Here is a 21,772-nt window from a genome sequence, read left to right as displayed (position 1 = left end):
CAAAAAAGGTTTTCCCAAGGGGACAGAACCAGTATACTTTATCTCATCTGATTTTAAGTGCCCTGCGTAAGCAAACCCTCTTCATCAACCTCTGCACGTGCAAGTACCATGCATCAGCTGTCAGACTAATTCACACAGGCTGCCAGCCTTGCACGCTAAAGCCTTTTTCTAATTAGAGCCCTGTGATCTGATGTAGTCCGTGGCCTTATGTGCTGGTGACTGCACCAATGATAGCAGTAATACACAAGTAAACACATCACCTTTCAGATGTCTTGCATAAATTACAATGTGAAAGGGTAGGTGTTGCGTCAAGTGTTCTTGACTTGTTCAAGTCGTCTTTCATGAAGCATGTGCTTGTTTCCAACTATTATGAGAGTAAAGTACTGATTTACATGTTAATTGTACCAAATCAAGCTTTGGCACACATTGGAGAAATTGTGATGACATTGTTGTCATCATGCTGGGGCTCCAACATCACAGGATTGAGACAAGGACCAATCTAAGAATGTTAAGATTAATTTTATTCAGCCGAAAAATACAGTGACAGTGGACAGCAGCTACAGTTAACTATATGACAGTTAGCATTAAGTAAGTAAAGCTTTATTTATATAGCACATTTTAAAACACAGTTACAAAATGCTTTACACACACGCACGCACGCACGCACGCACGCACACACACACACACACACACACACACACACACACACACAGTATAAAGCTTAAATATATTAGAATAAAAACAGCACAATGAGAGACAGACCAAATTAAAACAACCCAGAACACAAGACAGCGATGGAGATCTACAAAAGGCTTGCCTCTAAAGATGGGTTTTAAAAGCCGCTTAAAACAGTCCAAAGATTTTGCAAATCTGATAGATTGGGGAAAATGATTCCAGATGGTTGGGGCTAAAACAGCAAATGCACGGTCACCTTTTGTTCTGCTGTTGGAGCGGGGGCTAACACGCTGAGATTTGATGATTACAGTGGTCGAGAAGTACAATGAGGGACAAGAACATAAGAAATGTGACTGGGGGATAGGTCATGTAGTGCCTTATGTGTAATAATCAGGATCTTAGTGAGAGATGTAAGCAGATCTGCTTAGGGTTTTAAAAAAAGATCTTTTGCAACTATTTCAGTTACATTTTACCGGTGACCCACAACCCACACTATACAAAATATTATTGGGAACCAGCAGGATTTTTACTTAATTTTTAATGCAAAGCTATTCAGCAGTCAAATTAACAAATATTCATACATATATTTGAAGTGAATATTGGATCACTAAATGTTATTGGACATTCATAAATGAAAGTCAGGTTCTGTAGCATATCTTAAACTTAAAACTAGGACAATGTGCCATGGGGATGTCTAGCCTAGTGCATCAAAATGTCAACAAAAAGGAAAGAGGTCCTAATTGCAAGCAAAGCTTCACGCTGTTGTCAAATTACATATAATGAAGTCAAACTGATATTTTTTGTGATAAAGAATTGCTCACCTGTCATGGGACGTAAGTATGAAACTTTGTTCATGTGATAACAGGTGGTAGTATATTGCATATAGATAGGGTTTCTACTGTTTCCAAAAGTCAAGAATGAACTTTTATGCTCAACATTGTTATCTTCATCTTTTCCTTCAGGGGTTTAAGCTGAGGACTGAAGTGAAGAGAAGACAAGCGGGCCATCTTGGTTCCTCTGCAGTCAAACTCCAACATCACCTGGATATCACAAAAACAGACCAAAGAGGTTTTACTCTGAACACAAGCCCTTTGACGTAACCTCAGTCAACATCAAACCAAAGTTTTCACAGAATGCTTTTCCAACATTATGATCTTCAGTAACTCTAACACTTCAGCAAGGATAGCACATTAATAGATTCCTCTCATCATCTTGGATTATATTGGAATTTAAACACTTTGTCCGATGCTTACCTTCAGGACAAATCCAGTTTTGGATGCATGTCCATTTCCAACCTGGAAATAGCCAGCTTTTGTAACTTTTCACTAGCTTTTTTAGCAGCGACACTCCCTGATGATCACAAGGGAATATGTCATCATGTTTCTGGTGGGCTCCTGTTTCCTGTTGGACTACAGCACCCAAATCCCCCTGCAGTCTCTGCTCCCGAGCAGAACTAAGGCTGGAGTGATGTCAGCCAGGGGAGGGACTGGAGGTAAGACTGTAAGAGCATCTTTCGGGGAATGGACATCCTTAGAGGGCAGGACAAGGCTAAGGAGACATGGGAGAACGAGGGTCCAGCGTATTAAAAGAGGATGGGTGTGGAACCAGTTCTTTGTCCTGGAGGAGTACATGGGATCTGAACCACAGTATGTTGGAAAAGTAAGTAAATATTGTTAACATCTGAGGTTTAAAGTTTTTAAATTTGTTAGTTTTTCTACCAGCTTCCATTTAAGTGCAACTTTAAAACTCAATGACTCATTTAAATTAAATTAAATGTCCAGAACTTGTGTTGGATTATTATGCGCATATTGAGTATCTCCGTCTTAAGGTTTTTCTATCCCCTCCAATGTACTTTATATAATCCTTGTGATTGTGATTTCTTTGTGAAATTTAGAGAACAACAAAAACATCCTCCCATGAATCTTAAGTTTTAGGTTTTGGGGATTTTAACATTGATTGTTTGGATTGCTTACCAGTTAAGGAAGTATGTAGAAACAATGTTTATTACACAGAAACTGTGGGGGTAACTGGGTTTAAAGCTCACTGAATTGCTATTACTTGAGACCTTTTTCTTTAAACCAATAGTGCCATCTATTGGATTCAACAAATACAACCAATGGTTGATGAATCTTCATTTGGACATCACGACTTTAAATCTTACCTTTCCAACCGTGAACAAAGTGTTATTATTAATAATTAAAAATGATCTTGTTTAAAGACTAAAACAGGAGGCCCACAGGGTTCTGTTCTTGGTCCACTTCTTTTTAGTTAATATATAAATGACCTACTACAATGATGTCTTGGAGTAGGTTTTCAGATGAATGCAGATGATACAGTTAAATATGTATCTGGTAGAATTCCACACAGCTGTTAGGTCATTCACAGTCCATAGCAGCATGGTTTGAAAACTCATGTCTTACACTCAATGTTAAGAAATCTGTCAGTTTGCTTTTCTTCCAGGGCTCAGTCCTCAATATCTCGGCCTTATATTAGATTGCCATTTAAAATTTGAAAAGCATGTTAAAATGGTGAGCAAGGTTGCAAAAGCAAACTTACGTACATTTAGACTAATTAGAGAATGCCTACCAATTCATGCTGCAAATAGTTCCATGCACCCTATGATCTTTGCCCATTTAAGTTATTGTGTAACCTCTTGGTCACAAGCAGCATCTACACTGAAGCCTTTTCCTTGTCTTTGTTGTCTGAGTCTCCTCTGTGAAGATCAATAGCCTCACTGCTCGGTAATTAAAGACAGCATCCAAATGGAGGAAGTAAGGTAAGAAAGTGTAGGAGATAAAATAATGACCCAAAGGACTTACTCAGGGCAAGCTTTAGACAACTTACAACCGTACATCCAGCCGGGCTCTTCAATAATATCGACAAAGCCACCAGATGCATAGGGATACCAATAACACACATCATTGGTTCAACTAATGGATAAGATCCAAATAACTGCTCTGTTGGCTCAACCTCTATTTTTTGTGTGGCACATTGGCCGGACAGCTTTACATCAGACAGGACAAAACAGAATATAATAATAATAATAATAATATTCTAATGACACCCTCCAGCCTCTATATATTAGAAATTGAAGTACTTTCTGCCTGAGCATGTAGACCCCAGTTTTAGAGCCCATTGGCTCAGCTTTTTATTATCCAAAGATATCAAAGCTTAGTGACTTGTCAATCAAGCTATGTTGCTTCTTGCTTCGTGCAAAACGCAGCTCCCACAGCTCATGGAGCTCACCTGTCTTCAAACACTAAACAGGCAAGTGTGCTTAGTTTGTAGTAGTGCAGCATGAAGCACATGTAACGTATTACACATCCTGCAAAGCTGCATCCTGAATGATGTCAGAAGTAGTTGAGTGAAAAATGAAAAAGGAGAGAAAAGTCCAAACCCTGCTCAGTAGAGTGCTGACACACTTTTCTTTGAAAATAATGGCTTTGCTCTTAATACATGGTCATGAATACTAGGACAATATACTGTAGCTGGAAATAGACTCAATCTATTATACTCAAAAGTACTGAATTGAAAAATTTGAAATAATTGTAAACATTGTTTAGTAATTGAATAATTTGCCAGAAACCCAGTCGTGTACAGCATTAGATAGCTAGAGTTGGCTTCGGGTAACTAATGTATATGAAATCAAATACTTTTCCAGCTTTTGGCAGAAACCCACTTAGAAAAAAAAAAAATATATATATATCAGTACAGCGTGGCAGAAACCCACTTAGAAAAATAAATAAATAAATAAATTATATATATATATATATATATATATATATATATATATATATATATATATATATATATACAGTATCAGTACAGCGTTAGGTATAGAACTTTCTCAGCTCTGTCATTTCTAACCGGAGAGGCGTGAGTGGTGAGAAGCACTTTCCCAAACCAACTACAATGACATTCGGCAAAAGTATTAAGAGGAGCTCAGGATGGTACTGTAGATGTGATCAGGTTGGCAGACTCTCAACTAGCCTGCCTACCCCGACTGGCAGCCGCTTTTTCTCTGCAGGGGGCCTGAGACCTCCAGCTGGCAGTCAGAGTATGTGTGAGAGAGGGGTAGAGACCAACCAAATAACCCGGATCTGTGTCAAAACATGTCAACATTACTTGTGGCTTATTTGTAACATTGTTAAAAAAAAGTGTGCAAGAGTTTAGCACTATTTGCACTTTTGCTTAAGGATACAATAGTAGTTAGTTGGGAATGGAGAGAGTACTTTTACAAGCAGACGTCTCTCAGCTCTATAGTTCTCTGTTGTTCCAACTAAAAACAGGGAGGAGAACACGTGCAAGGCCTGAAGAGGCTGTCAGACTGAGTAAGCTGGGCTCCACCCGGGTCCCTGATTAATCTCTGCTGTTGGTGCTAATAGCAGGATTGATTATCACCACAGGAGGCAGGGCTGCGTGGAAGGAGGGTGGAAGAGGGAATCAGATGACCTTATGCCACTTTGAGTTTGAGTCAGAGCTTTAAGTGCTAAAACCGCTGGTTGGATCTGTAGAGGCAGGCAGGCAGGTTTAGAAGAATACACTGAACAGCATCAAGCACAGAATGTCGACAGGCCACATGTCTGGCTAAGACAGCAGATGAGGAAGTTATATAAAGTCTTGCGTGTTTAAAGTTTGTCAGGAGGTTGCTGCGCACGCACACACACACACACACACACACACAGCTGGAATACATATCCTGAGAAAAGGTTGAGGTAAATGCTCCCTGGATTTCTCACCTCACTGGTCTGTGACAAATAAGGTTGTGTTTTTCAGAATGCAAGCCCAGCAGGACAGTGTATGTGTGTGTGTGTGTGTGTGTGTGTGTGTGTGTATGTGTGTGTGGGGGGGGGGGCTTGTTTAACTATATTCGTGGGGTCCAAAAACTGGGAGTCCAGTATACTTGTGGGGTCCCGACAACTTTTGTGGAGCCAAAATGCTGGACCCCACAAGGTTAAAGGGTAGGGGTTAGGGTAAGGGGCTAGGGAATGCATTATGTCAATGATGGGTCCCCACAAAGATAGTGCCACAAACTGTGTGTGTGTGTGTGTGTGTGTGTGTGTGTGTGTGTGTGTGTGTGTGTGTGTGTGTATTTCTCACCCTGTCAAGTCAATGTTGTGAAAATATAAGGCTTTATTTCTGCACTTCTGAGAAAGGTTGCAAGGAAACTTGTGAGTGTCTGTGTTGTGGTGTTTGTGGCTTTTCATCACATCACTCATCAATATGACTGTTCTGACTATTTTCAGATAGTGAAGTCTGTAAAGTTGGTAAAGCTACACTAGTCAACCCCACATGCTGGTGACTCCAAAAGTCAGGGGGAGGTGACCGAAATGTTTAGTTGGTATGATTAAAACCCCTTGCCCCTTGCTACAATTCGTTTGGGCAGATCTGAAAACTGATGGTACTTGTGGGTGTGGACCACATAACTGCACCAAGACCCTTTAAAGGAAGTCCTTCCCAAGTGAGTTCTGGAGCACTTCGTTTGTGGTGAGAACGTGATCTGACCCCGATCCGACCCAACTATAAGACGTACTCGTTGCATGCTGGGATGTGCGTGAGTGAAATCTACAGTTAACTAGCAACTAAATATAGAATGAACTGAGGTCTGACCTGGACTAGCAACCTTCTTAATATTTGTGCAGATAGGACCTTTGAAGCCAATATGACATACCAGCCAAACAGTGGAATTACAACTTCTGTGTCCGTCACATGATGCCATGGGCCAAAAAGACGTTTCCTCATAGGCTTACATGGCAAAAGAAACGTCTGTAAATCAGTGGATACATTTTTTTGAGCATCACAACCCCGCAAAATGACTCACGTCACTACCAGAACATAATCCATTTGGTCCAATAACATTTGGAAAGTTTAGGAAAGATGCACGATTAAATCATTTAATCCCCATTTAAGTAAGCGGAGTGCAAAACCAAAAGTAGCCGGCTCGGGTTGCGGAGGTCTGTATTGCACCTGCTCTAGGCCGCATAGTGCGGAAGCAGCACCGATCATCCGGGTAATTTCACACCCCGGAAGTTGAACTTTTTTGGATTTGTGCAGCACTCAGCAACCCATAAAGCAATGAACTGGGCTCTGCCTCAAACTCTGTATCCAGGTCTTATTACAGTATACATCCCATAGTATGCACTAACCCTAACACATGCATACAGAAACTGTATGTTGATTGTCTCCCCCACTCTCTTTATATATTTAAAATTATGTTTAATGGACAATATGTGTGAAGACATAGCATAAAACAGAAATGCATTGGAAAATTAAGTCACAATAAATCCAGGTTACACCATGACTTCATATCATAACACTGTAGAGTTGGTTGTATTGCTGCAGTCACTGTGTAGACCTCTGATGTTTGTTTGTCTCCCAGCAGGATGCGTGTGCAGCTCTTAGATATATATCACCTCATTACACATGTCTGCCCGACCTTTGCAGTGGCGCTTCCATCTGTGTTTGTCGGTCATGACTGCTTAACAAAACGACCACTCCAGAGCATATTGTGAGGTCATCGGCATTCATCAGACGCAGGCATGAGTCCTAAAGCCAAGTTTGCAATATTTGCATTCAGAACACACAACCCAATCAGGAATCAGGAAACAAAAGGGATGCATCAATCTAAACCTGGGTAGCTAATGGATCTAGAGACAAATGAATGTCCTATTTTCAGCAAAATTAAACATTTTATTTCCACACAAGCTTCAAATCTGACTAACTGTAATATATCATCATATAACAAATATAGCAGAGTGATTAAAGATTGAGATTAAGTGATGTAAATTGTTGCAAGGATGATACTGGTTTGAGACCTGTGTGAAGTTGGTTATAATTTATTTATGTGTGTGAGTGAGTGTGTGTGTGTGTGTGTGTGTGTGTGTGTGTGTGTGTGTGTGTGTGTGTGTGATTTTTTTTGATGATTTTGGATCAAGGTTATTTTGGGAAACGGGGCCTTGGTCTGTACCAGATGAAAGTAGAAAAACCTTGCACTGAAATCTTTGGTCGTCAATCCAAAACGCTGTTGCTAGATCACACTTTGAAACACGTCCATTATTTTGACAATAGTAGACAACCGACTTAGGTATTATTTCACAAGAGTTCAACAGTCAGAAAACTCATCTAATCTGCTACGCCAGGACTGTGTGCATGTGGTTTGATCAGATTTGATCAGATTAACAGTGCTGACAACATAAGCATCCACAACTGTCATCAAATTTGAATTCACATGTTGAGTAAGACAACCCGTGCTCACTCCCAACTCTTATATAATACTGACGCTTGGTCTGTAGCTCTCAGCTTCGAATACCGACTTAAAATTCACCCTTTAGCTTCTGTATAGAACGCACCGGGCATAGCAGTAGCTCGACCACGGAGCTGTAGCATGACATAGTATTAAGAGCGACAACGGTAGCGCGTCGTATGAAAGACCGAAAAGCCGCTTAAGGAGGTTGGTTGGGTGGGTCAAACAACACAGGACTTTCACCCAGGAGACTGGAGTTTGTGTCCCGTTCTTGTCCCGCGTGTCATATCACTGAAACGTACATTTTGTAACCCCCACCCACGATATTTTCCTATACCAACAGCCCCGTTCTTGTGATGCATGTCAGTGAAACGTACGTCCCAACCCAGAGTGTCAACTAGTGGCGCCATTTGTCCCGATCAAGCCTGTCTACTGTACACATCACGCCAAAGGGCTAGACGCGACTCCTGAGAGCGTCAAATAGTGACGCCAAGAGTCCCGACCAAGCGTGTCTAAATATGACGCTAAACAAGACTTTTTGCGTCCATAACAAAGGCCAAAGGCACCTGACCAAGCGTCACTTTTGGACGCGATGGGAGCGAGAATGTGTTGATTAAGACATCAATAGCAAAAGAGCTCTACATACTGTACTCCTCTTTTCTTGCACAGATCTCTCATTCATCTTTGTTTATATTATCGCCATATAAAATCTCCTTTGCAATGCTTTGCTGTGTTTTGGACACGTGTTTATTCATTTTCGGCCTCTGCGATGCTTTAAGAAGCTTTATTATCAACAACAAACGCTGAAAAGGACGGCACAGGTAATTCATTTTTAGCTGATGAAAGCTTTTAGTAAACGGCACATGTTCTGATTTACACAGTAGTTTACACATTGTTGCTAATGACATAGAAATCAAGTTGTATTGTAACTGATTGCTGCTGGTGTTGGAACGTTCAGGAGCTGCATGATTGAATGTTGTGTGCCTCTCCGCCTGCAGCTCCACACAGACATGGACCATGGAGACAGTGCAGTCAAGTACACTCTGTCAGGAGAAGGAGCCGGCTCCATATTTACCATCGATCACATCACAGGCGATATACATGCACTGGTGGGGCTTGACAGGTCAGTACTCATCAATAATTATAACAATACAGTAATAAGGTGCAATGCTGAGCTTCAAATAAAAAAACAACAACTTGCATCTAATACACCAGAGATATTCAAGAGGGGGTCCATGACCCCCTAGGGGGTCCTCATCGTTAGTTCATGGGGGCTGCCAAATTATGTTATGTTTTTTTTTTTTTTTAAATTTAAATGTCTGAAAATATACTATAATAGGATTTCAGCATATTATAGCAAAAATAAATCGGCCTATTTGTAAAAAATCAATCAAATATGAGCAAGCACACTTTCCTGGTAGATTACTTTATGTATTGTAATGTAAAGGCATACAGTTTGATTGTTGCGATTGTCGCTGACATAACTGTTCAAAGATGAAAAATTCTGTACTAGGTTGGATGAAACCACTTTGGCTATTATTCCGGGGTGTCAACAGCGTGTGTGCCTGGCCGAACCATTTTTTTTTTTCTTTCTGGCGTCCATGTTGCCAGGTTGGAGTAGCCACACATCCCGCATGTGAGGCAGCTACTGTATGTTTTACAGAATGACAAACTAATAGGCTACAACAGTGAGCTAATGGGAAACAGGTGAGGGCAGGTGACAAGATGTCACAAATGAGTAGTAGAGGCGGGGGGAGACAGTTCTGTCAGTATCTTCCAAAAGGACTTTTATTATTGTTCCAAAACCTTTTTTTCTGTCCTGAAACCTCTATTGGTAAAGATTAGTTAAATTTAGATGAAAAAAAAAACTGGTTATGATTTATGGATAGATCACAGTCACACTATGGTTAGAAAAAAGTATTATATTGTCTGATCTGAACACATGGAAAATAAAAAGAATATCTGTGAAACCCACAGTGTGGGCATTTGCACAAGCTGACACCAAAACCATGTGGGCACCTAAGTACCATCTAACATATATCTTAAGCCTCACTTCATAATCATCATGTAGTCTCTGTTGATTAGACATATTATTAGCATCCGTGCACATATGAGAATATGTAATCTGGGATATTTTACAGGGAGGAAAAGTCCTACTACACGCTGAAGGCCCAGGCTGTTGACATCCACACAGGCGTGCCTCTGGAGCCCCAGTCTGAGTTCATCATCAAGGTGCAGGACATCAACGACAATGAACCACGATTCCCCGATGGTCCGTACAGCGCCAGTGTCCCCGAAATGTCTCCAACAGGTAGGACTGCCAGAGGTTGAGACGAGGACTAAGCTTACATGAAGCCTCTCTCAATATATATAACTTTATCTTCTATACCACGTTTCAAACTGAAGGCTCGCTGGCCAAATCCAGCCCCTCGCAAATTTTTATCCAGCCCGCATATCAATTCAGGTTCACGATAAATTTTAACCGCCTAGTGGTGCGCCAAACCAAAATGACGGGAAACTGTTTTAAAACTGCAATTACACAACACTACAAGCAGAATTTGTGTGGTAGCCTACTTTAAAAATGTAATTAGAATGCATTGTTTTGCTTGATTTTTTTGAATATTGCATCATGGCTATGGAATCTTTTTGCTGACTTTTTAGCGCTTTATGTGGACCAAATTGTAAGTGAAAAGGCTATATGAGACATGCCGCTAAGCTAAACGCTAAAGACGGAAAGTTGCTGATTTTCAACCCCTCTGAAGCGCATCATCCAATGGGAGTTTTACCGCCGGATAAACATGGACCTCTGAGTACTGCCGCCATTCATCTGCATGTACGGCAGAACAGAAAATCTGCAAACTTTCCCTTAAATTACCAACTAATGCTAGCGGTTGCTAGCTAGCTTGATTACGTTTTTTAAAACAAATCTAGTTATAGTCTGGCAATGTGTGACCCTGCAAGCTCTCCAGTCCTTACACATTATGAAAGTCTTTAACGTTAGATATGAGATAATTGTCTTTAGATGTGAGACATCAGACTTTAGTCTTTTAAAAGTCGGTTGAAAGACTTCTAGTGTGTGGGAGGCAAAAGGCTACATCTACACTGCTATGGTTTGGTTTGAAAATGAATATCTTTTGTTTACTCCTTATGTTCACACTACGCCGGCATTTCCGAGCCATTAAAACAGAGATATTTGAAAACACTGCTGCCTCCATTTTTGGTTTGAAAACTCCAGGGTTGCTTTGTAGTCTGGACAGGCACGAAGGTTATAATCGTTAATGAAAACGAACAAAATAACAAAAACTAGGTGGGAAAAAACATCGTCGTAAACTGAAATAAATATAAAAACGAGGCATTACAAAAAAAACGATAACTAAAACTGTAATGTCTGTCTGCAAAACTAACTAAAATAAAATAAAATTATCGAGTAAATGTCCTTAGTTTTCGTCTTTGTCAATGTCTTGAGCAAATAACATGATATCTTTCAGAGTTGACATTTCCGACCATAGACCTGTTTTATACAGTCTATGCCATAGACATATATAGTTTCCGACTGGGAACCCAGAAATTCCGATCTATTTGATTATGACTGTGTCAGATAAAAGCGTGCCTTGCAGTGGAAGGTGGTAAAATATGTGGACAATTTATTAAAGGGAAAAATCCCACTAATTTGAAAGTACATTTGAGAAGCGCACACAAGCTAGGAGGCTAACCTAGCTTACAAGGTAAAGGAGAACACAAAGCCCCCTTTCCCCAAAACAGAAGCTAACCCCAGTACAGGGCATGGATGTATGGATACAGGGCATGGATGTATGGATACAGGGCATGGATGTATGGATACAGGGCATGGATGTATGGATACAGGGCATGGATGTATGGATACAGGGCATGGATGTATGGATACAGGGCCAGGCAGCATGACAGAGACAACAGCAGGACAGAGAACACTATAGGAGGGCTTTCACCGGCGACCCGATAACTGCAGGTTAGAAACGTGGGTTAATATGTGAATTGATACTGGGATGTCTACACAACTGTGTGAGTCGATTGACTTCAAAAAGTTCGGCACTTTACTCGAACTAAAGTTCAAAACACCTGTTCATGTATGTCTTCTTTAGTCTATTGGATATTTAGTTTTTTTTTTTCTAAAACTAACACTACAACTAATAAAAACTAAACTAAAACTGAGCATTTTCATTAAACTTAAAGGTAATCCAGAAGGAGGTCGGGAGTCACAAGCCACAGAACATTTGACTGGGGCTTAAATCATTGCTTATAATACCTAATTCATTGACGGGCATGATCAAACGTATAACTAATTTTAAGCATTTTAACCCTTTGTAACCTTTATAAACTAATAACAGAATTGATTTATTTGCCATATATGTGAGGAGGAGATGACATCATCATCCTTAGGTATCAACACTAGGGGGAAGAAAACAGTGATCATAAAAAAAACAAATGTCAAACTGCACACAATTTGGAAACCAGACATTATTCATTTTAGAAGCTTTAAATTATATCATTGTGTATTTGTAAATAAATGTTGTCTTCATAGTGATTTTTTAAAAGCTGAAAGTCTATACATTTTCCGCTGCAGGCTAAAAACACATCTCTTCCGACTGCACCTTGGCTAAGAAGATATAAAATGATATTAAAAAATGGCTCTTACATGTACATTTCTTGCTGTTCTGAGTTTGTACCTGCATGGTTAAATGCACTTATTGGAATTCGCTTTGGATAAAAGCATCAGCTAAATTTAATGTAATGTAAAAGTGAAAGGAGCTGAAATGATTTGTCATGTGCTTATGGTTTGTTGGACTAAACTAAACAACTGAAATTCATATACAGAATTTTATTTTCCAAGGCTTTTGGTTCGGCTCAGTTCTGGGTTCAGCTTGAATTTATCAAGTTGTATCTGCTGCTCACAACACACACACACACACACACACACATGCTAAGCCAGACTTAGTGGCCCATCTGTCTGTTAAATGCCTTTACTAAGAGGTAATTTAACAGTCAAGGTCTTTAGGCTTTAAGCTGTTAATGCTTCAGCTGAGGTCCAAAGTGCTCTAATAGAACACAAGTGTGACCCCAGTATGTCTCGGTTGCAGTGAAATACAGCAGCAAACTGTATAGCGGATTAGCTATGGTAGGAAACAGCACACGTGTCCATGTGATAAAAACATAAAACATAATCCTATCTATGAGAAGTCAACTTCTAAGAATAGAAAAGCTCCTGTTTGCACTGTTTTCTGACTTCTCAAAGAGAGTTTTTGATATGCTTTGAATATGAGCCTCAAACTACACAGGTTCACTCATTTTGTTTGTGTCAAGGGCTGGTACTTTTTCTAAAACGTTTACCCGTCATGTGGAGATGACTACTGAACTTGCTGATAAACTAACTAGTTACTATTAGTTACATAATGGTATAATCATAAGCAAAAATAATCATCAAAAATATAATCAAAAATATGCTCTGTGGCAAACAAAAGTTGGGTACTTACAGAAGAGGATTACTGCAACATGGGAAAAATGTATTTGAGTTCTGCAATCAAGTTTGAAGTCAGAATTCAGACTTTTTTCTCAGAATTCTGACTTTAAAATCAGAATTATAAGTTTAAACTGAATTTTTCACGTGTAATCTGTGTGTCGTAAATGTGTCCTCCGTAGATACTTACACGTTCAGAGAGTGAGATTCATCATTTTAAGAGTCCAAATTTGATATTGACTGTATTGTTCGTTCATCCTGGCATTGTCTGATCTGCAACACATATGGAAGATAATCAAATTTTCTCTAAAGCTCACTGTGATGGCATTAAACCATGCTGACGCCTAAAATACCATGTAACACATATCTTAAAGCCAGTTTCACTGAGATATAACCCTGGTGAAAACGTCATCAGTTTATGCAACACAAAGTCTATCAGTCTGCTGTGTTTTGTGCACAATAGTGCACGATACCATATGCAATGAGCCACACAGTAACCACATTTGCAGTTAAAACAATGCTTTCGTAGGCTACGATAATTACCGTAAAGATGTAGTCAATTGTGTTGGAGTTGGAGTTGTGGATTCAGCTGTGTGTATGCAACACATTCTCACTCCCAGTGCGTCAAATAGCGACGCTTGGTCAGGTACCTTTGGCGTTTGTTACTGACGTGAAAAAATCTCCTTTAGCGTTGCTTTTCGACGCTCTAGGTCAGGACCAATTTGGCGCCATTTAAAAAATGTACGTTTAACTGACATGTAGCACAAGAACGAGACAGTTAGGTTTAGAAAAAGATGGTGGGTGGGGATACAAAATGTACGTTTCAGTGACACGCGGGACAAGAACGGGACACGAACCCCGGTCTCCTGGGTTGTTTGACCCATCCACCATCCCAACCTACCTCCTTACATGGATTTTCGGTTTTCTTTCATACTACTCGCTACCGTTGTCGCTCTTAATACTCTGCATCTTACTGCGCCGCGGTCAAGCTGCTGCTTTCCCCGGTTGAGTCCGGTCTTATAATACATCCATGGGTGCATTCCATACAGATGCTAAAGGGTGGTTTTTGCATCAGTATCCGATGCTGAGAGCCACTCAACAAGCGCCAGTATTTGATTATTAGTATTTATTTATTGTCTTGTTATTTGTTTAAATTCATTCGTTTGTTTTTTATTTCTTGTCTGCTGTTTTTGTTCTTTACATATTCAAAATAAACACTTTCAATCAATCAATCAACTTGTGTATGTGTGTGTGTGTTTGTGTGTGTGTAGGAACCTACGTCACACAGGTGACCGCCACAGATGCAGATGACCCCACATATGGCAACAGCGCACGCATCGTCTACAGCATCCTACACGGCCAGCCATACTTCTCCGTGGACCCCAAGACAGGTGAGAGGATCGCAACATTTACGTAATGTAATGCCCTCTTCCATTACATCTTCCAGACCATGAGTTATTCATATTCATCCCCAGTTGTATAACAGTTCTGTGACTTTTGCGTGAACCCTACAGCTCACAGTGCCAGCTGTCTAGAAAAACATGAAATTCAACCGGTCATGACACACAGCAACAGGGTTCTCAGAGTGAGTTTCTCCTCAGGCCTGCACCTGAATGCTAAAACCAGCACTAAAAAGGGACTCAAAGGTTTTCAGTCCTTTAAAGGACATCTCAACCGAGCGGTTATGCCTCTGAACATGGAGAGTCATGTTTCATTTTCCCCCTGAGGAGTAGCACGCGTCACCAACCTGCCTCTTTAGAAGTATAGACCACATCAAAGATCAAGGTATGAAACAAAGGTGGTTTAGCTGGTGAAAACGGCAGCAGAATGTTGGAAACCATCAGGGTTTCCGCAAGGTCTTAAGAAGTCTAAAAAAGTCTAGTCTATATGAACGACGTTCCACTTCCAGGATTGTTCAGGTTCCGACGGAAATTCCGACGGATGTCCCTCATTTCAGCCGGATATCCGTTACATTCCACTTTCTTTGTGTTGCCGTTCTAAACTCCAGTGGATTTCTGAGGACTATGGTTAACTGCTCCTGAAATCTCTGCAGGGTAAATCCAGACAGCTAGCTAGACTATCTGTCCAATCTGAGTTTTCTGTTGCACGACTAAAACAACTTTTGAACGTACACATGTTCCACCAAAACAAGTTCCTTCCCGAGGCTATTTCGCAGATGGTTTTTAGAAATGGCAATAAACCATCCCGGAATGCTGTGTGGACTAGCCAGACCTTCCTCCGCAGCGCTGTGGAGGTAGGTAGGGCAATGCAAGACTAAATAAACATTTGTACATTTCAAAATCAAAATTTTAGGCCTTAAAATGTCCTAAATTCGCTGAATTATTGTGTTCTAGCAATTCTTCTAGTTCTCTAAAGAAAGCAATTCAACTGGGAATGTTGATTGTACATGCAATGGGCTCTCATGCAAAAAGTGATTTTTTTTTTTATGTTGTGATATAGGTCTTAAATTTCTTCATCTAATTTTGGAGTCTGAGAATCACAGATCATTGATGCACATTTACCATAAACCAGTATTATACAACTGTCAAAAAGTGTAAAGAAATGTCTAATCATTAGGGCCCGAGCACGAAAGTACCAGGGGGTACCAATGGTCCCTTATTGCTTAATTATTATTATTTATTTTTTCAAACCTTATAGATTGAAGAGTCAAGTGTTTGTTAGCTAACCTTAGTAGCGTTACCACCACTTCCTGCAGTGGTTTTACGGTAAAGGCCTACCACTGCCTTCACAACACATTTATTATAAGCGAGAAGTGCTTGATTAGTAACGTATGAACGGTGTCTTTGTCTTCAATTACATTTTTAATCATTTCTCTATGTCATTAATTTGGCATATACTAAATTCAATTCAATTCAATTCAATTCAATTTTATTTATAGTATCAAATCATAACAAGAGTTATCTCGAGACACTTTACAGATAGAGTAGGTCTAGACCACACTCTATAAAGCCCCAACAATTCCAATAGTTCCCCCAAGAGCAAGCATTAGCAGTGGCTATTGCGACAGTGGCGAGGAAAAACTCCCTTTTAGGAAGAAACCTCGGCAGACCCAGACTCTTGGTGGGCGGTGTCTGACGGTTGGGAATATGACAGTACAGGATGTAGCATGGCACAGTAGAGCATGGGTGGACGCGGTGGACTCAGCAGGACATAGCCGGGCATTGCAGGGAATCGCAGAGCGTAGCAGGGTGTAGCAGGTCCATAGCCACAGCTGCACCCAAGACCCAGGTCTTGGTGTCACCCTAATCCGAGGCGATGTTCTGGGCGAAGAAGAAACATAAGGACTCCGGGGAGTAAACTCCCCAGAGCTAGGTGAGTAACAAGCACTTCTGAGACAGGATGTGCATAAAATGAAACAAAAGAAAAGAGCGTGTCATAAGAAGGAACTTCCTCGGCAGTCTAGAATTATAACAGCATAACTAGGAGAGGCACTATATTATTGATTATACGATAGGTAAATCTGATGACTGTAAAGAGAAGCAGAGAAAAGCAGGGGTGCTGTGTCTGCAGCTATGCACCTTGCCCCGCCGGTCTAGGCGTTCACTGCAACTCCTCACTCCCTAACTATAAGCTTTATCAAAGAGGAGAGTTTTCAGTTTAGTCTTAAATGTAGCGACGGTGTCTGCCCCCCGAACCCAGATTGGGAGCTGGTTCCACAGGAGAGGAGCCTGATAGCTGAAGGCTCTGCCTCCCATTCTACTTTTAGAGACTCTAGGAACCACAAGTAACTCTGCATTCTGGGAGCGTAGTGCTCTAGTGGGACAATAAGGTACTAAGAGGTCCTCAAGATATGAAGGAGCTTGACCATTTAGAGCTTTATAGGTCAGAAGAAGGATTTTAAATTCAATCCTGGATTTTACAGGAAGCCAATGGAGAGAAGCTAATATAGGAGAAATATGATCTCTTTTCTTAGTTCTTGTCAGAACACGCGCTGCAGCATTCTGGATCAGCTGGAGAGTCTTAAGGGACTTATTTGAGCATCCTGATAATAAGGAATTACAGTAGTCCAGCCTGGAAGTAACGAATGCATGGACTAGTTTTTCTGCATCGTTTTGAGATAGGATGTTCCTAATTTTAGCAATGTTACGAAGGTGAAAAAAGGCTGTTCTAGAGGTTTGTTTTAGATCGGCGTTAAAGGATAGATCCTGATCAAAAATAACTCCTAGATTTCTGACAGTAGTACTGGAGGCCAGGGCAATGCCATCCAGAGTAATTATATCTTCGGCTAATGAGGTTCGTAGGTGTTTCGGGCCCAGCACAATAACTTCGGTTTTGTTTGAGTTTAACATCAGGAAATTGTAGGCCATCCATGATTTTATATCTTTAATGCAAGCTTGAAGTTTAGCTAGCTGGCTGGTTTCGTCTGGCTTGATTGACAGATATAATTGGGTGTCATCCGCATAACAGTGAAAGTTAATTGAGTGTTTCCTAATAATATTGCTTAGAGGAAGCATATATAAGGAGAATAGAATTGGTCCAAGCACTGAGCCTTGAGGAACGCCATGGTTAATTTTAGCGTAATTGGAGGGTTTATTGTTAACATTAACAAATTGCGATTGATCAGAGAAGTAGGACTTAAACCAGTTTAGTGCGATTCCTTTAATGCCAACTAAATGTTCCAGTCTCTGTAAGAGGATGGTATGGTCAATAGTATCGAATGCAGCACTAAGATCTAATAAGACAAGTACGGAGACAAGTCCTTTGTCTGATGCAGTTAGAAGGTCGTTAGTAATTTTCACCAGTGCCGTCTCTGTGCTATGATGCTTTCTAAATCCTGACTGAAAGTCCTTAAATAAACTATTGCTATGTAGAAAATCACATAACTGATTAGCGACTACTTTCTCAAGGATCTTGGAGAGAAAGGGAAGGTTAGATATAGGTCTATACTTGGCTAAGACCTCAGGATCGAGGGTGGGTTTTTTCAGTAGAGGTTTTATCACAGCTACTTTAAATGACTGCGGTACATAACCTGTCAATAAAGACATATTTATCATATCTAGCAAGTCATGAAGTCATCACTACTCAGTGCTATAGGGATAGATGGCTCAATAGAGCTGTGGCTATCTGTCAGCCTGGCTACAGTGCTGAAAAGAAACCTTGGGTTGTTCTTATTTTCTTCTATTAGTGATGAGTAATAGTCTGATCTGGCCTTTCTTAGGGTCTTCCTATAGGTTTTCAGACTGTCTTGCCAGTCTAAACGAGATTCTTCCAGTTTGGTGGAACGCCATTTACTTTCAAGTTTGCGCGAGATTTGCTTTAATTTACGAGTTTGGGAGTTATACCAAGGTGCTAGTTTCCTTTGCTTCATCGTCTTCTTTTTAAGGGGAGCAACAGAGTCTAAATTAGTCCGTAGGCAGGCCGTAGCACCGTCTACGAAATTATCAATTTGAGAGGGACTAAAGTTTACATAAAGATCCTCTGTTATATTACGGCACGGTAATGAGTTTAGTGCTGTTGGAATATCTTCCTTGAATTTAGCTATAGCACTGTCAGATAGGCTTCTAGCGTAGAAGCTTTTATCTAATTTCGTATAATTGGGTAGTAAGAATTTGAAAGTTATTAAGAAGTGGTCTGATAATAAAGGATTTTGCAGGAATACTATTACGTCTTCAATTTTGATGCCATATGCCAGCACAAGGTCAAGGGTGTGGTTAAAACAGTGCGTGGCCTCGTGCACACTCTGACTGAAACCAATTGAATCTAGTAGTGAGTTGAAAGCAGTACTAAGGCTATTGCTGTCAACGTCCACATGGATATTAAAATCACCTACAATAAGTACTTTGTCTGATTTTAGGACTACACATGATAAAAATTCTGAGAATTCCGATAAAAATTCACAATATGGACCTGGTGCTCGGTAGACAACAACAAATATAATAGGCTGTACTGTTTTCCATGTTGGATGCTGAAGATTAAGAACGAGATTTTCAAAAGAGTTATAATTTAGTTTAGGTTTAGGATTAATTAACAGGTTTGAGTCAAATATGGCTGCAACTCCCCCTCCTCGGCCTGAGCCTCTAGAAATTTGAGTATTAATATGAGTGGGAGGAGTGGCTTCATTTAGACTGACATACTCTTCATGGCCCAGCCATGTTTCAGTTAGACAGAATAGATCAATTTGATTATCGGATATCAATTTGTTTACTAGTATTGCTTTAGAAGACAGAGATCTGATATTTAGTAGACCGCATCTAATTTTCCTATCCTGTTCTATCATTGCAGTGGTAGTTGTAATTCCAATTAGGTTGTTAAGTATTGCCCCTCTTTTGGTTACCTGTGATTTAACTGATCTGAGTCGAGTTACAGACACTGTCTCGTTTTTTGGGGCAGGTTGTGGCTGACGTGAACTGGATGCTAAATTGACTATGTTTGCAGTTAACTTCTTATTACTTAGGGGATTCAACACTTTGTATGGTCTATTGTTGATTATAACTGGAATAGTACTAGTACTACATGTTATCCTGCAGAAAACATTTTCAGATTCATTCACTTGTAAAGTGCCATTAGGATCAATACCTGGGGGGCATGAATCTGTGATATTTTCAACAGAATGTCAATACTTAACTTTCAGTGTGGTCGTTATGAAATGTGCAACAAATAGAGGGGAAAGAAACATCCTTAGGTATTTATTTATTATGCATTTCACAGTCAAAACTCATGAGGACTGTGAGGGTGTGGTTTGATCAGATTTCATTGAGAGTGGCCTGGCACAACAACCCCACAACTGTCATCAGATGTGATTCAAATGTTGGTAAATCCTGACTTTACTTTTATTGTCCTGATACTTTATTGTCACTGTCCGACAGTATCGTGATGAAAAAAAAAACATCACAACAAAAACACTAAACATGTAAAAAAGAAAAAGAAAAGGAAGTTGAATAAGAAGTGAAAAAGTCCCAGCAGTAGATAATGCACATTACAGATAATAGATAACAGATAAGGTATTGCACATTCCTGATTAGTTAGCAGCGTCGATAATAAATAGATAAATAAATAACTTTAAAGTTTTTAGGTGTAAACATTGGTCTGATAATTTGGGATATTTATTTTCAACCTTTATTTATCCAGGTAAGTCGATTGAGAACAAATTCTCATTTGCAACGACGACCTGTCACATTCACGCAGTTACACATTCATACCTGGAAGCTGCCCGGTACAACCACAGTCTGATCTGCTGGCCACTGAGCAGCTCCACTGGAGCGGTTGGGGTTAAGGGCCTTGTTCAAGGGCACCTCAGTGGTGGTAATGAGGGAGGGACAAGCACTGCTCTTTCACTTTCCCCACCCAGATTTTATCAGTCTGGAGATTGAACCAAGGACCTCCCTGTCACAAGCTTGCTTCTTTTACCTCTAGGACACCACTGCCTATGAGACTAGGAACCATTTAACAGTTTTACTGCTAGGGGGAAGAAACTGTTCTTCAGTCTAGTAGTCTGGGCTTGTATGGTCCTGAATCTCCTACAAGATGGTTAGAGCCTTCTTTTCTTTTCAGTATTTTAGTTACTTTCTATTTTAATTGAAGTATGCATTGGAGAGTGCCCAGATTAAGCCCCTCTGAGTTTTATTTGTTTTGCATCTCTCCATCACATCTTTTATTGATGATGTGTATTTTAATCTGAAGTAATTGTATATGTGTAAATCAATAAGCTAAACTAAAAGGTGGTGGGCAGGGTGGGTCGGGTCACGGTTGATGTTAGTGGCCCTGCTTAGGCTGGTGCACAGAAATACATGACATGTATCTTTTCCCAACCGAGTCCCGCCTACTTGAAATCACTGAGAAGGGCACAGACAAAACAACCCCTTCTCAAACCCCTATTCTTCTCCAGGAGTGATCCGGACAGCTCTAGCCAACATGGACCGTGAGGTCAAAGGGGAATACCAGGTTCTTCTCCAGGCCAAGGACATGGGCGGTCAGCTGGGGGGGCTAGCCTCCACCACTAACGTCAACATAAGCCTCAGCGACGTCAACGACAACCCACCGCGCTTCGCAAAGAGTAAGAACATCTCAATAATCATGTATGATTGGTTGATTGGTTGGTTGGTTGGTTGGTTGGTTTGTCTATTAAAGTGATGTTGACGCAGCGGTAGCGGTAGCAGCAGAGAGTAGAAGCCATCAGGCAAGTGTTATTTAAATAAACTCCTGGTGTACTTACAAACTTTCCAATGCCTCGTTTTATGAGTACATAACATATTTGTACTACTGCAGAAGTTTGGTACCATTCCGGGCATTATTAGTGGGGTAATTCATGAGATACACCTTTGGCTCCATTAGTGCCTGCACTAAGCCATTCGGCTGATAGCGCTAACTCGACCAATGTTAGACCAAGGGAAAAAAGCTTCTGG

The 21,772-nt window shown here is 40.4% G+C and overlaps 1 protein-coding gene across 1 annotated transcript in view; it reads left to right on the top strand.

Annotated features, from left to right (window-relative positions):
- The window catches only part of LOC116043989 (cadherin-12-like), a 76,936-nt gene that overhangs the window by 15,214 nt on the left and 39,950 nt on the right, over window positions 1-21,772 (top strand). The window contains exons 2-6 of the mRNA XM_036005475.1: window positions 1,638-2,334; window positions 8,917-9,041; window positions 10,060-10,229; window positions 14,681-14,800; window positions 21,256-21,423. Of these exons, the coding sequence (XP_035861368.1) occupies window positions 2,029-2,334; window positions 8,917-9,041; window positions 10,060-10,229; window positions 14,681-14,800; window positions 21,256-21,423 (889 nt within the window). The 5' untranslated portion in view covers window positions 1,638-2,028. The remainder of the gene's footprint in view (window positions 1-1,637; window positions 2,335-8,916; window positions 9,042-10,059; window positions 10,230-14,680; window positions 14,801-21,255; window positions 21,424-21,772) is intronic.

This window comes from Sander lucioperca, chromosome 9 (genome assembly GCF_008315115.2).
Source record: "Sander lucioperca isolate FBNREF2018 chromosome 9, SLUC_FBN_1.2, whole genome shotgun sequence".
NCBI classification, from domain to species: Eukaryota; Metazoa; Chordata; class Actinopteri; order Perciformes; family Percidae; genus Sander; species Sander lucioperca.
Note: the sequence above shows the minus strand (reverse complement) of the source record. Positions and strands in the feature narration are given on the sequence as shown.